Here is a 16,706-nt window from a genome sequence, read left to right as displayed (position 1 = left end):
GTAACTTTTTCCTGTTGTCTCCTGCTCTGTTGCTGATGGCTCCCAAGAACAGCCTCACTCCCTCGTTATCTACACCCTCTCACAGAATCACAGAATCTTAGTGGTTGGAAGGGACCTCCAAGATCATCAAGTCCAACCACACTAAAAAAAAAAAAAAACAAACCAAAAACAAACCACACAAAAAACCCACCAAACACACCCAAAAACACCACCCACCAACTAAACCCCACACCCCCCCACACACAACACCCCACCACAAACCAATAATCTTGGGCACTAGAGCATGCCCTGAAGAGCCATGTCTACACGTTTCTTAAATACCTCCACCACCTCGCTGGGCAGGCTGTTGCAGCGCCTGACCTCTCCTTAGAGGCTGACCAGTGAAGAAAGTGGGAAGATCTCTCTTCTTCAGGCTGAGCGTGCCCAGCTTTCTCAGCCTCCTCCAGCAGGTCATATGCTTCAGCCCCCTGGCTCTGCTAGACTGCCCACAGTTTGCCAACGCTCTCCTTGCACTGTGGAGCGCCAAAGTGGACATAAGCACTCTACAGACACAGTCTCACCAGGGTTATTAGAGGGTAAGTGTCACTTCATCAGTCTGATGACCACATTTTTGCTATTATGGCCCAGTATGAGGTTTGGTTACTCCATTACACAAACTGTTGACTCATGTTCGGCTTGCTATTCAGAAGGCCACCTAGCTCTTTTCTGGCAAAACTGCTTCCTAGGTGAGCACCCAGTTGGCCCAATTACATGAGACAGATCCATCCCAGCTGAAGGAACTGGCATTTCGTGCAAATTGCATGAAGTTCAACCAAGCCAAGTGCAAGGTCCTGCACCTGGGACGTGGCAATCCCAGGCACAAATACAGGTTGGGCGGAGAATGGCTGGAGAGCAGCCCTGAAGAGAAGGAGGGAGACCTTATAACGGCCTTTCAGTACCTGAAAGGAGCCTATAGAAGGGCCAGAGAGGGACTCTTTACAAAGAAGAGTAGCGACAGGACAAGGGGCAATGGTTTTAAGCTGGTGGAGGGGAGATTTAGGTTAGATACTAGGAAGAAATTCTTTACAGTGAGGGTGGTGAGGCACTGGAACAGGTTGCCCAGAGAAGCTGTGGATGCCCCATCTCTGGAGGTGTTCAAGGCCAGGCTGGATGGCTATTTGAGCAACCTGGTCTAGTGGGAGGTGTCCCTGCCCATGGTAGGGGGGTTGGAACTAGATGATCTTTAAGGTCCCTTCCAACCCAAACCATTCTATGATTCTATGATTTCCCTTTGTTGAACCGAAACTGGTGTCTGTCAAACCATTTTCCCAGCCCTTGTTAAGGTGTCTGGAATACTGGTCCCTACCCTCCCGCATATTGAGCACTTCCCCAGTTGGCGTTGTCTGCAAAATTTGCTGAAGGTGCATCCTGTCCCACTGTCCAGGTTGTTAATGTCAGGTGGTTAACCACCAGCAACTGGCTGTCAGCTGGACTGATGCCAGCCCCTTGGTGCTGGGGGCCCAGCCGATTTTCCACCCATCTTCCACCCACCCACTTGAGAACTGGGTTTTATAGACAGGATTTAGTTAGACAACTTGCATGGAGTAGTCAGAGGTAAAGTGGAACAGGCAAACTGGGAGTCGTCTGATCTACTGCACAAAAAGCTTGAGGGTTTGGGCTTTTTCAATATAGCCCAATTATCTCTGTCCAATCAACATCACTTAACTAAACAGGAAATACAGGGAAAATTACAAGCCTCAGCAAAAACTGAAGCCAAATCAGTGTTTAGCTCTTTAAGTAATCCTGTCATGCCTAAATATTTCTCAGCTCTGTGAACAACAACATTATCTACCATCCAGGCTGAAATATGAAGCAACACAAGGTTGTAATTCCAGTTTCAGCGAAAAATTTACAGATGTTTAAGGGATTAAGATTACTTAAAATACTGCATTGACTTAAGATGAATACAGATGCATACAACATAGTAATATAGTAAACCCACATGTTTTAAGGTGCGTTCCAGGGAGGTTAACAAAAAAAATTGGGTTCTTATTGCCCTGCCATTGTGCTCCAGTACCTTGCAGTGAAAAAAATCTCACCTAACAAAGAGTTAATTATCAGTGAAAGAACGCTCAGAAACGTCATGGGGATAGATGTTGATTGTGTGTCCCTGGTAACTTGATAGTGTGCCAATCCATGGTGAGAAGAGTGGGTATGCATATAAAGGCTGGAAGCCTCTTGCTTAGACTTTTGGCTTTATGATGGAATATGAGACATTTAGAAATCATTTCACGTGACAGTGGAATGAGGCTGCTGGATTTTAAGAAAGAAATATCGAAGTAATAAAAACCTGGTAAGCATGGGAGAATGCATTCAATTCCTAACATGCGAAAAGGCTGGCACATTGTCAACCTACTACATTCATAGCAAAGTAGATGTATTTCTCAGAAAAAGAAAATATATGGACTTGGAAGTGGCCAGTACAGCCTCAAGGGGACTGTTCAAAGACCCAAGTCTGAAAATATTACCAGGGCTAGAAATGGAAACTTAGAAAAGGAACTAAGTAGGAATTTACTGAGGCTGTTAGGCTGCACAGACATAAAGCAGGATAGCAAGAAATTCTGTATAAGTGCATATATAAACAAAAAAATGTTTAAAAATACATTCTGAAAAAGGCATACAAGTTGGCTGAGGGAAAAAAAACACCAAAGAGCAAGCAAGTATATGAATATACAAACAAGATTAAATCAATAACGATCCTAAAATGGCCAAGCTAGTAATAATTATAAAATATATGAGAAAAAAGTAAAGGAATATTAGCAAATAGTAGATAATGAAGACCATGTTGATGTATAATACTGCCTATATAAATCTGATGAAAAGAAATTATCACGGAAAAAAATAAGGTACAAATTCTTTAGTCTGAAGGATATCTATTTCAGGGCTAAAGGGAATTAGTTAATGAATTTATGAAGTGACTGGTAATTATTTATGAAAAGTCATAGAGAAGTGGGGTGATACAAATGACAGCAAATTAATTAGATTTGCAGGTGTTGGAAGACAGTATGAGACTGGAGACCTTGCAGATGATCTAGAGAAGCAAGAAACATGAAAAAAAGAATAGACACATTCACCCTCAAAAAAAAAAGAAAGGTTCATATATGGTATGAAAACAAACTAGATGTAAGCTTGCAAGGCAAGCTACCCCCAAAGCAATTATAGATGTCTTCTAAATGGTAATGTTAAGAATACTATTTTCAATTTGGTTAACTTGGTTTAAGAATGATTTAAAGCAGATTAAAGACTCATTTGAGAAAATTCAAATAGCTGTATATTTCTGCTTGAGAAACAGACAACTAAAACATGAAGAAAGTGGAGAAATACAGCAGACTACATTTTAAAAGTGTAAACATTAAGAATGAAGAAATACAGTTGAGGCTGGTTCAAGCAGTAATGGGATGAAAGTAAGCAAAGGGAAATCTAGGTTGATAATCATGAAAGAAATCTCTATGAATTGAATAATACTAATATTCATAATACTTAACATTTATATAGTACTTCACATCTTCAAAGCGCTTCACTAATATTAACTAATTGCTCTATTCGATTGTAGGGAAGAGTCTTCCCTCAAGGGAAGAAGTTCCGGATCCTGAATCCCTAAGAAGCTACATTAGAAAAGCTACTGAAAAACAAACACTATAGAGAAAAATCAGCCCCTGGAAAAGTACAGATTCTATAAGCTAAAGTAATTTTCCTTCTCTGGCTTCTTCTTTTACATACGGAAAGGAAAGCTACCCATGCTATACAGTATCATGCAGATGCTCTGTCCCCCAAAGATATACAAAGGGAAAAATAGTTCTTTCTTTGTTGCAATGCAGAGATATTTCACAAAGGGCATGAAAAGAAAGAAAACAGAAACACAGACAAGTGCCCAATATTGCAGAATGCAATGTATAGAATCTAGTCTGATTTCCCAGCCCAAAAGCAAAATTTTCCAGGGCAGAAAGGAAGAGACACACACATTTCTGTACTCCAGTGCTTTTTAACTAGACAAGTTGTTAGATTTTAGTACAAATTGACATAGCTGCTGGTGACACCAATAAAAACAATTTACTGCTGAAAAGATCTAAGAGTTGAGGATTGCTTTGTCTGCTTAAAGTTTTGCTGGTAAAACTAAAAAAGTTTGGCTACAAGACACAAACACCTGCTAAAGCACAGGAATAAAAATTAAGGAGCAAACAGAAATAGGACACAAAAAAGCAACAGTGAGAGAATAAAAGCTGATTGCCTGAGCTGATCCAGTAAACTTCTACCCTGAGAAGAGAGCAGAGGTGCCCCTTTCACTCCACGAGGTGATGGGACCAGGTTAACAATGCTCTTCTCCCCATTACTGAACATCTGCAGGGAGAAAGGAAAAGTGGGTTTATTAGGAAATCACCCTTTCCAAACTCAGTGCATGCACAGTAAGTGACCAGTCCTGTGGGTGGTAAAGCCTTCCACCATTCCAGCATCGGAATGGTCTCCAGATCAGTCATTTTATCTTCTCAAAAAACAAACAAAAAAATGTAATATGACAAAGGTAGTTGAACAAGAACCCACCAAAACCTCATAGAGCTGCCTAAGTTGCTGTGGAGGGACACTATCAAGAGTTGCACCATCCTCCAGAAACACCCACCATTCCCAGTGGTACAGGGAGACTATATTGTGAGCCCAAAGACCTACAACAGCACTGACAGTGCACTAAGGTGTGCTTGGAGAGAATCTCCCTCCTGAAGAATATACAATTTAAATAGAATAGACAGATCAAGGCATGAGAAAAACAAACTTCTGCAGCAATAGGTTAACACCTGACCGTGAGGAAGTTTTCAGCAGGTATGTTTCTGTGTACAGTACCCAGCACTGCAGTCTTCTGACCAAAAGGCCACCTTAAGGTATGTGGCTAAATAACATCATTTCATGCCTCAAGATGTCATCTTGTTGACTTCATTCCCCTTTCCCACATCACGTGGCTTAGCCATAGCTCAGGTAAATGCACTGCAGTAGAGGGTTCACTTCACAGTGACACAACAGGTACTGACCACTGCCCGAGACAGACCCCCAGGCTTGCTGGCTCAGCACTCTGATGCAGTAAGGCCAACGCCATATTTTTATAAATTTGATCACAGAAAACAATGTTAGCAGCCCTCATGGTACTTTTGCGAGATGCTACACAATTGCTTCCTAAGAAAAAGATAAATAAATCCTGAAGCAGAAACCCCAGGTCAGCAACAGACGGGAAAACCCAGCAGAAGCAAGGACAGAAACAGCTAAGACCAGAGCTAACTAGAATTAAAAAACTTGACATTGTGCCCTGGTGATCCTTAAAGATGGAAAAAAAACTTTACAAGTATGTGTGTATGCTTGTTAAAGGAGTCCAAACATATAACAGAAGGAAGCCAATTAAAAAGGTACTAAATACAGAAGACTTCAACTTCGGTGATTAGTGCTAGGTAATTTGCCTCGTGATAAACAAGCCATTCAAATCAGTAATAGACCCGAGGTTGTTCCACAGCTTGAAAGCATTTCTCTGAACTCTATCTGGTATCACAGCAAGTGCCAATGTTTATAAGTTAAATTTTGCCATGCAGCTCTACATCTTCAAAGCCAGCAATCCCAGTAAGTGTTTGCAAAAGATACCCACCATCTTCAGGCATTATGCTGACCACTACTACCACTAAATCAGCATAGGTGCAGCTCGGTTCTTACGTGCAATAGCCAGGTGTAGCTTGTAACTTCTCCTAAGTACTACAAAATGAAATGAATGAATGAAGGAGAGGTCAGGTTGGATTTTTTTTCCCTCCGAATCTATGGAAAATAAATTACTTTTTGGGGACTATCCCTATCTAAGGAACAAAACCCATCACCCAACTGTGAAAAATCTCAATTTCATCACTATAGTATTGAGAAGGAGGGGGGAGAAGGAAGAGGAAAAGAGAAGAAAAAAATAATGATAGCTGAAAAAAACATAAAAGAAAACCATCAGTGAAAATTGCCCCTGAAACTTTGCAGAATTGTAACGGCTTTCTCTTGCTTAAATTGATTGGTGTAGCAATGTTATAAAATGACTATTAGGATTCATTGTGCACAACAGAAAGTGTGAAATGTCAGCAGACTATACAGCAAAAGTAATGGGTCCTGAACCCCTGTTAGTCAAAAATGATTTTGTTTCAAATTAGAAATTGATTTTTTTGGACACAAGCCCTTTACAGGCTTCCAACTTTTGTAGCTGTGCCTTGGAAGAGATTAACCTCAGCCACTGTTTGGGTCCAGGCTGATGATACCCTTTTGAAAGTTTCTTCACAGGGACTGCTTTTTAATGTAGGTACGGTCTTAACCAATAACACAAGTTATTTGTTCCTTTGAGAACTGTACCACATTTCTTCTCATTTTGCCATTTTCTTTATTTTTATGCTGACACATACGGCAAACTGGCTGACAAGTTAAAATAAAAAAAAAAGCTAGTTCATAATTGAACCAAGGATTATGTTCAAGGCTTGGCAGTGAAACATCCAAGCCGCTTTTGTTCCCAACCCTTTCTCTTCCTAAGAAAGATGGCTTCTCTGCCCCTTAAGTGGAGGTACTAAGCTAAGTGGAAGTACTAAGAGCAGGATAGATTTTGGCTCTACAGACATCCCTGTGTGGCAAAATATCAGGTTGTGATGGTGGAGCCATTACTTAGGGAGGAAAAGAATGTGAAAAAGATTACATTCCAAGAGCAAGCCCCACTGCACTTATTCTCTATTTGCTGGGAAAGGAAAAAGAATTGTTGAAGTAGCTTTCTGAGATTAAAGGCCTATTTTTTCCTTTTCATCAGGGGTACCAGTCAAGAAGATCACTTGCTATTTACAGGGCTTTCTATGCTTTTTATTAAAGTAGCTACCTTCTCTTAGCTTGTTTTAAGCAACTTTCAATCCTCTCCCTCTAACTCTGCATTTTGTTGATATGGTCCTGAACACTTATATAAAATATCTAAATGCCATCAGCACACTCATGGCTCTGCAATACAGTAAGCTTCTCCTTACCTTTCCTTGACTTGGTGCCTTCCCTTTTGGTTTGCATCAGAAGGGCTCGCCCGTCTTCCACGTTTGCACCAAAACCAAGCATTTTCTTCCCTGAGCCGCTCCCACCGCTACTCCCTGGTGTTCTGGAGGTTTTGCTCACTGGTGGTGTCCTCAGAAAATAATCTTCGTGTTTCAACAGCGGCACACTGGGAGGAAAGAAAGGTCACACTATTACCTAAGGCATTCAGCCCTTTTAACCCGGCACACCGCCCTCTCCCCAGCTCGCCCTCCAGGAGCATAACCGTCGTGCTGATGGTTAAGCTCTTGCTGAATCCATTTACAATGTCTGAGGAGCAGGATGCCTGAGGATTGGAGAGTTAACAGCCTACTTCAGCACAAGTCTTTAGTTATCTGCACCTGGCAGCACTCTCACAATTGTATTTGGAATTTTGTGGCATTTCGCACATTTCCTTAAGCATTAGGTCCTAGATTTCCTGAGTGGTTAGGGCAGGACAAGTGGGATGAAGATACAGAACGGTGGAGCAGGGTTGGAAGAAAAAGTAATTAAAAAAAATGCTCACTTTGCCAGGATAAAGGGAGACAGAGAAGAGCATGTGAAGAGAAAAATGGAGTTGTGGTTTGCAAAAGGGAAGGTGATGATACATTGATTTAAGAAGAAGAGGGGTGAGAGGAGACAAGACAAGAAGAGGTGAGATGAACCAACAGAGGTACTTGCAAGCATGACAGAGAATGTATGGGCAAAATGGTGGGAGAGTTATCTGGTGCAGCAAGTGCAGCAGTTTGAGTAGAGTAAGAGATGAGACAGCTAACCAGAACCAGCATGGTTCAAGATAAACTTCTGCACAAGATCGCGAACACTGCACAGACAGATTCAGGAGAAACTTTGGTGATGTGGAGTGAGCAGGATTTCAGTCTCTGCAGACCCAGGCAACCACAAAACGTTTTGGGAAGACAGGAGGCTACAGAGATCCACCTCTCTGCTTTCAAATTCTGCTTTCTAGGAAACAACTACTGCTTTAAATGAGGATTCCCAACATGTATACATCATTAGCCCCATCACCATTATAAAAAGCAATTAAAACCATTAAAAAAAATCTTTAGATTTTCCACATGAAGGAATACAATTCCTTCCAAGATTATACTGCTCTGCTTGCAAGTATGGGAATGACATACAGCTTTCTTAAGTTAACAGAAGACTTTTACAGAAATCTTTTTCCTGTTTAAGCACCAATTTTACACAGGCAACCTGCAGACTGCCATTGAGTCTGTATTATTTGGGAAATAGCTTTGTGGACGTTGATTCACAAGTATCGTATACGTAAAAGCTTACACTACTGGAGTTACTGTACATCTGAGGAAAAAGCAGGTATCTGATGTTCCCATCAGAACATGATAGCTAAATTAAAAGTTTCAAATCAATGTGCTCTATAAGCCATTGTTTAATAGGGCCCACTGCGCCTGTTGGACAATTAGTATTACTCCTGTATTATTAATGCAGAACATTATATAATGGCTCATGACCTGTAATAACTGGCTGAAGTGTTGGATAAAATGTCTCTGAATAACCCCCGTTTACTTTAGGGCTTCAAACTGCATGGCCAGTAATAATATTGCAAAGTGTTTTTAAAATTTATGGTCGACTAAATGAGTATCTTATTTGAATTACATTAAATTAATAACCTACTAATTCCTGCAACCTAGAGTACAGCAAGAGGTGGGTTTGGACCCTGGTAGAGGCTTAAAGGTGTAATACTTGACCAGACTTCTCTGATAATACAGGACTTGATATTCCATTTGCCTGTACTTGGGTGATTAACAGCATTTAAAAACATTGAGGTCGTCATTATTTGGATGCTTTCTGAGTTTTTAAAGTACCTTTAATTATAACCTACAGATCTGCTGTGAAGACAATGACCTTTGGCTTGTGGATGAGCAGGTGATTACTCAACTGGTTCACTGCAATACCTCTTACATGGTGTGGTTACCTCTAGAATACCGAGTTCTGGTTTAAATAACACTATGGCAGAGGCAATTCAAACAGAAAAAGGAAGAAGGTACAGAGCTAATTTATGAGGAAACAACAAAAGCAAGTGTGTTTGCATTTATAGGTCACTAAACAATTACAGCCTGCTTCCTTTAGTGGTTAAGAAAAGAAAGCTCACACTAAAGTTTTGCTCAAGTAAGGATAGAGAAACCGATCTTAAAATGACAAACACCCAATCTGACAGGTCTGCAGACTAAGGAAGGAAACGGATAATGCAGAGACATATAAAAATCTAATAATTAACAACATACCAAAATTAAAAAAGAAAAAAATTAAGGGGAAAAAAAATTTACTTATTTCAGAACATAGTTACTCATTCACCTATGGAATAATTAGTAAAATGAATAAAGTGACTATTGCAACCTGGAAAATGTCAAGCTAACATATGGTCCAAATGGATCAGTTATGTATAGGTAGAGATTAAGTGACAAAACAGATTCTTCTCTAATTTCAAATCCAGCAATCCATGGTATCATTCAAATGCAGTGTGGTTAGTAGAACCTCCTGCAGGGCACCACAATGTCCTATGAATTTTCATGCTATTCCCTGAAACTACACAACAGAGAAGACCGTCTAAATAAAGACCTTATTAACCTACCTAACCTATATACAAAGGCAAGTGTTGTAGAGTAGCATCACCAGAAAAGAAGGGAGTCCTGCCTGCTGCCTCCTTACACATCTCGAAGTGCACCACCAACAAAGGAAAGCACACCTTGAATGTTTTTTCCAGTTTGTTCGAGCCTCATATCGCGATATCCCTGCTGAGCGTGAATGGCAAATTTTAAATGTCATTCAGGACCCATTGAATATTGCTAGTATTTGCATTCCTTAAAAAGTAGAAAAACATTAACCTTTTGTTTTATTGAATTAAAATGCCATGGAAATGCTGATGTAGTCTTCAGAGACTGAAATACTTTTACAAAGAAGAATAGCTGTCATTTATTAGACACAAAGAACAATTACTTGATAGGATGCTTTCTGACAAAAAGCAGATTGGTATTCTCATCATAGAAAAGGCATTGTAAAAAAACCCAGCACAGACCTCTGAGACTTGAATAATTTAAAGCTGCATTTGGTGCAATTTGAATTTTTCTTTAGGGAGGCAAAGTTAAATACCTTTAATTTGTTCTAATTATTTCAAATTTGCAAGTTAATTATGGCTGATCATTAAATAACAAAAAGGACTATCGTCTCCATAGAGTTTTACCTCCTACCCTCTGCATTACTTAAGCTAGATTTTAGTATGCATGAATTAACTTTCTAAATAATCACACGGTTTGACTAAATGGCTCAGTAAAATGAGCTCTGATCCTCAGAATAAGCATTAATGGACATTAGAAAGGCTATTGGGACCCATGTTACTTACATTATAAGTATTTTTAATGGGGTCTTATTTACTAATCTTTATGTACTGTTCAAGTTAGGGCACCATATAGATACATTATTCTGCTTTAATAGAGGAAAGTCAGTTCTTCAAGATACTAAAACAAATGTCCATTTAGAGCCAACTAAATTCATTTTTAAATGAATGCAGGAAAACTCTGATAGAATTTAACTTGTTTTAGCTGCTCATCCTGATGAATCAATCCAACATAATGGTAGCCTTGGTCTGCAAATGGAGTTTTACAGATCTGTTGAATCGCTAAGCAACCAAAGCAGCTGAAGACACTTGCCACTGAGAAGCACGTGTACACCCACGAGGTTTCATCCTCATGGTTCCGTTCCACACCTAGTGCTCCCCTGACGGGTTCCCAGTCACCGATCCCAAATCTGGATGCTCACCTTTCACTGAACTCGGATGCCTCCCTGCATTTTTCAGTGCAGATCAGCGGCACCCAGAGATCACGACTGCATTATAACTAGTCAGGAACCCAAAACGCAAGGCAATTTGTGCCTCCAGTATATGTTCAACAGATGGCTGCCTTAATGGTACCCTACTGCACCCTGTCGAGGCAAGGGCTTGCGAGTTTAACCATTATCAAACTAACAGATTGTCGTGGTAGGTAGGCTCCAAAAGCAAACATGTTGGAATGTTATTTGCCTGTTCCGCAATTTCTGTTTTAAAAATAAAATAATTAACAGTTCATGTGTGCAATCTGCTGCAACTACATCAGGCCAAGAATGCATAACACTTAATGATGCAAAATTGGTGATAAGAAGACAACACAAGCAATACGTTTTTGTAGCTGGAACTTGTATTGCCGTTTCAGACGCAGTTTGACAAACAGGCTGAAAATTGGTTCCCCCACAACTTTGGCTGGGAGAGTTTTCAGCCAGATCAGCTTCCAGAGTCAGCTCGGTGTAAAGCAGCAGCATCACGAGTGCTGGCACAAAGAAAGAGGTGTCAATATATCATGGGATCTTCTTTTCAGCAGGGGTCCAAATTTAGATCAGTTTAAATGAAGTTATTGAACTACACTTTTGGAAACCACCAGTTCAAAAGTGGGGCTATTTGGGACATTGGTTGTCTGCGTGGCAAATAAAAAGGTATTCACACAGAGAAAAGGACTGTAGACTTTGCATGAGCGGATCTAACAAGGAGCAATGACGGTCTCCTGAACAACCACAATTTTTTCAATCTTCTGAAGTATATTGTGTTACTCTCTGTAAGTCACCACTTCCAGAACTACAAAATGCCTCAGATTTTCGAAGTGTTTTTTTCCAACATGTGTCAGGTAGGGCAGTGTGATTACCCTAATCCACAAGGCAAAAAAGATAAGAAACTGATGCAGAAAAGAAGCTGAGCCCCTGGACAACAAGTGGAACTAACTCTTAAACACTCACAGAGTCACGGGATGGCAGGGGTTGGAAGGGACCTTCGGAGACCATGTAGTCCAACCCCCCTGTCAAAGCAGGGTCACCGAGAGCAGGTTGCACAGGAATGCATGCAGTGGGTTTTGAACATGTCCAGAGAAGGAGACTCCACCCTGTCTCTGGGCAGCCTGTTCAGTGCTCTGCCACCCTCACAGTAAAGAAGTTTTTCCATGTGTTGAGACAGATCTTCCTGTGTTCCAACTTGTGCCCCTTGTCCTGTCACCAGGCACCACTAAGAAGAGCCTGACCCCATCCTCTTGACACCTGCCCTTTTGATATTTAAAAGCATTGGTGAGATCCCCTTCTCTTCCCCAGGCTAAACAGACCCAGGTGTCTCAGTCTTTCCTCATAGGAGAGGTGCTCCAGTCCCTTGACAATCTTCATAGCCCTCTGCCAGACTCTCTCCTGCAGTTCCCTGTCCTTTTTGAAATAGGGGGCCCAAAAATAGACACACTGCTCCAGATATGGCCTCACCAGGGTAGAGGGGGGAAGATAACCTCCCTTGACCTGCTGGCCATGCTCTTTTTAATGCGCCCTAGGAGACGGTTAGCCTTCTTGGCCACAAGGGCACATTGCTGGCTCACGGTAAGCTTGCATCAACATGGTCAACCAGGACTCACAGGTCTCTCTGCAGAGCTGCTCGACTCTCGACTCAAAAAAAGGAGACATCTGAAATTGGTGCGTACACCATGTGTGTCTGCCTAGACCTAATCATGAGGAAAACCTTGACCACAGAGGTAGAGCTTACAGCCCTGCTTAGTGCATCTCCATCTGCAACCTGGAGTCCTGCTCTGAGGGGACACATCCTGCCCCTTCTTTCCAGCAAAGCTGGGGAGAAACACATCAAGATGTACAAGCCAACAGAGCAGCACATGAAGAAGAGGAGGGAGACTCCTGCTTTGTGTAGCACTCACTCCTGCTTTGTGTAGGGTACACAGGATAGCTGAGTAGAACTGGAAGAGAGGTACAAGTGTTGCAGGCAATAAAGAGAAGCACAGCGTAAACTTCAGGGCAATCTCTCATCCTTGAATGCCATCACCCTTGTGTTCCACGCCACAAAACCAATCTGCTCGTGTCAGCAAATCAACAACCCTAAAAACACACTGTTAAAAATGTAAAGCCTATCATATTGAAACACAGAGTGCTTGAAAAAAATCTAAGCTTAACATTTCCCCCTTCCTTTAAAGGCAGGAAAAATATCCTATTCTAATATGGACCTTGAAGGCCACATTCAAGACTAGAGTGAGATTTCATGGCCCAATTATGAAACCTGGCATTTTGAGGCTTATGTTAGATGCATCAGCATGTTAATGACACTGCTGGGATCCAGTGCATGTTAATAAGAAACAGCTGCTTTCCTTTCTAGAGAGCATGTTCATTTATAGTTTTGAGAATAGAATCATAGAATGGTTTGGGTTGAGAGGGACCTTTAAAGTTCACCTGGTCCAACTCTCAGCAATGAGCTGGGACATCTTCAACTAGATCCAGTTGCTCAGAGGCACCTGTGACTTGACCTTTACTGTTCCCAGAGCTGGGGCATCTTCCACCTCTCTGGGCAACCTGTGCCAGTGTTTCACCAGCCTCATGGTAAAGATGGCTTCCTTGTATCAGGCTTGAATGTACCCTCTATTATTTTAAGACCATCACCTATTGCTACAGGCTCTACAAAAAACCCTGTCCTCTCCTTCCTTACAAGCCTCCTTTAAGTATTGAAAGGGCATAAGAAGGTCTCCCTGGAGCCTTCTCTTTCCCGAGGTGAAGAAGGCCATCTCTCTCTCAGCCTGTCCCATAGGACATCCTTGTGATCATGTTTGTGGCCCTCCTCTGGACTTGCTCCAACAGGTCTATGATCTTCAGGCCCAAGTTCATCTTCTTTCTCACATTTTTCTAGGCAAAAGGTAAGAGGGCAGGGACAGGTAGGGGAACATCTCAGCAGCCAGCAAGAATTCCAGAACTGAAATATAAATATTATAAAACCTGCTTGTAATGAAGGCATTTTTCATCAGAGAAAAAAGACAGTGATTGCCTCCAATCCACACGTTACTATGCACACAATATATTGTTGGGGAAGAGCTTTTGTCTCTTAGGGTCCTCTTCAGGCTCAGCATCCCCAAATCCAGTAATGCCTGTTGGCTGTACCAGTTTTCTCTGTTGGCTTTTTTCCCTGTTGAACTGTCTCCCTTGGACCTACTGTGTTTGGTTTACTTTTCTCTCATCTTGGAGGAGCAATACTGGCCACTATGCTAAAAACTTCAAGCTGTACTAGGGTACAGTAAGCCATAGCACGGCTTCTCCAAAGCACTCCTTCAGAGACCAGTTTCTTCCCCGTTCCCTCAGTGGCTGGAGCTCAGGTATTTAATTCCACCAGCAAGAATTGAGGCTACACATGCTCTTAATTAGCAATGACCCATTAGATCATACCAGCCATAGGTGAAACCCTGGCCTCATTGAATCAATCAGAATACTGCCTTTATCTTCAATGAAGTCAAGACTTCACTTAATATACACAGTTGTAGGTCCATTTGTAGCAAGTACTAAGCTAAATTCCACCTAAAATTATATTCATGCCTTTCCTTTGAAGCCCTGTCCCCTTTCTGCTTTCTGTTAGCTACATCTCAACTGTCTACCAGCACTTTTCCCACACATCTTAGTTTTCCTAAGAAACAGCAAAATGGCTCTGATTACTTTTCTCTTCTGAATCCGAAGAAAATTCCAGCATAAAGGTTTTCAGACAGTCATAGAGAAATGGCCACAGAAAAGAGACTGGCAAGGCTTTAGCAGGACAAAATGCTGTGATTGTGTGTTTGGCCTTTCTTATAGAGCAGAGCAGAGCAGCTGTCGTTCCAGCAAGCAGTGCTGTCAGCCTTCACAAAAGAAAGTCATGTAAATGTCAAGTCATAGGTATAAAAACAATCCTTCAAAACAGCGTCTGTGTATCTCAAAAGCCTGCCTAGCTGTCACCACTGAAAGTACCATAAGGAATGATGCAAAAGCCTGTTTAGGACAAACAAAGTTTTTGAAATAAATCCAAACTTCTCCAGTAGATCAATCCACGTCACTCTCTCCTTCAGAAGGAGAATCACATCCTCTTCAGCAAAGCGAATGCCTGTCTTAGTGCCTTATCCAGAATCACTATTGTTTGGCTGAGAGCCAGCCCCATTCACAAGGTGCCCATCGAAACGCCATATGCAAGCTATCTCCTGAACAAACATCTCCCAAATTAGATTGCAATTTGGTTGTGATAAAGGCATAGAAGAACAATGCATCATCCCTTCCCAACTTGGCTCACCCAGAACAAACAACTTTACAGTAGATGGGCTGCCCTACAGAACAGGCTGTGGCTGAGCTGCTGCTGCAGAGACCTGTCTGAGTGTGCAGGGAACCACCTCCTTGGTGCCAGAGTCCTCCAGTTTTCCTTTGCTGAGACTACTGGTATGTAAGCACTCTCTCCTCCAAAGGAGTTTCAGGTAGGCTGAGAGGTGTTGATTACAGAAGCTTTCAGTAAATAAGCAGCAATTGCAAAAGCCTTTTTCTGATCCTGGATCATATCACGGACCAATCATTTGCTGAAAGTGACAATACAGCAAAGGACACAATAAGAGTTGGAAAGCAAGTGCACATAGGGTTTCCAGTGTGCCCCACTAACAAGGCATTGTGAAGAGATGCCTAATTAGAGCAACAGATATTTAAGATTGCACTCTTCTGTGCAGGTATTACGAAGAGTCATGTGCACAGAAAATGAGAGTTCTGGAGGATCCTGTAGTGCCTATATGCAGAGAGAAGAGTTGTAACAGACATAACATCTACAGCTGCTTCTGTTCATTGACAAAGTTGCACTTGATAGATGCTAACTTTCAATGCTTGGGATACCGGCATGACAAATCACCATCCTTGGTTTCCAAGTGAAGAAATAAAGGAACATAAAATTACAAACTTCTCACACTGGTAGCAATGAAGATTAATAACCACTAACTTCAGCAAATACACATACTCCTAAGAATCCTGAGATGACCTTTCGGGTCACTCACTGCTCCCCTGATATCAGAGAACTTGTTGCAGGGGAAGCCTTTCAAAAATACATCAAATTCCATAATAAACACAAATTGAGGTTTTATCTTCCTTGTTCTTCTAAGACTGATCGAATCCGATCTCTGTAATGATTAGGACATTACCACTGAAAACAACACGGGAGGAGCACCTTTAGAGGACATATCTTCTTCTATGAAAATTCTGTCCTCTTATTCTAATCATCTTCATCTGTATCACATGATGATTGAATCAAGCATTTTGTTGCAGTTTCAGCTACTATTGGTTTTTAGGGTTGTATAGGCCTGTTAGTGTTGAAGTCTTACACATCTTGGGACCAGTGAATCTGGAGACCGCCATGCTTTTCTTATTCCAAAAAGCCACCAAAGGCTCAGTGTGTTGGCACAGGTTCAGTACAGGTACAAGGCACAGCTCTAACACGATGGCAACACCTCTCCTCATGCCACGCTAGCTCCCCAGCCAAATACAAACCTGACACTGCTTTTGATTCTTGTTTTATAGCGATCAACACCAATGACATGTTAGAATATAGCCATGTTTCATGTTTGCAACTGTAAAAGTACATGGCATCCTAAATCCTCTTACACTAGGATCTTTTATAATGGTGACATACACTACTCCACTTCTGCTAAAGACACCCCTTCTGAATGCACCTTTACACTTCATTGGCCTTTTTTCCCCATGATCAAATCACATCTGCAGGACATGGTCACTCTATGATTAAGGATTATATTGATGATTTACTACTACACTAGTATACT

At 41.5% G+C, this 16,706-nt stretch overlaps 1 protein-coding gene across 5 annotated transcripts in view; it reads right to left on the bottom strand.

Annotated features, from left to right (window-relative positions):
• The window catches only part of KIAA1328 (KIAA1328 ortholog), a 179,758-nt gene that overhangs the window by 31,610 nt on the left and 131,442 nt on the right, over positions 1 to 16,706 (bottom strand). For all 5 annotated transcript variants that reach the window (XM_014949408.1, XM_014949406.1, XM_014949410.1 and 2 more), the window contains one exon: positions 7,041 to 7,225. In XM_014949408.1, coding sequence (XP_014804894.1) covers positions 7,041 to 7,225 — 185 coding nt within the window. The remainder of the gene's footprint in view (positions 1 to 7,040; positions 7,226 to 16,706) is intronic.

Source organism: Calidris pugnax, unplaced genomic scaffold (assembly GCF_001431845.1).
Source record: "Calidris pugnax isolate Ruff unplaced genomic scaffold, ASM143184v1 scaffold144, whole genome shotgun sequence".
Taxonomy (NCBI): Eukaryota; Metazoa; Chordata; class Aves; order Charadriiformes; family Scolopacidae; genus Calidris; species Calidris pugnax.
This window is presented reverse-complemented; position numbering and strand designations above follow the sequence as displayed.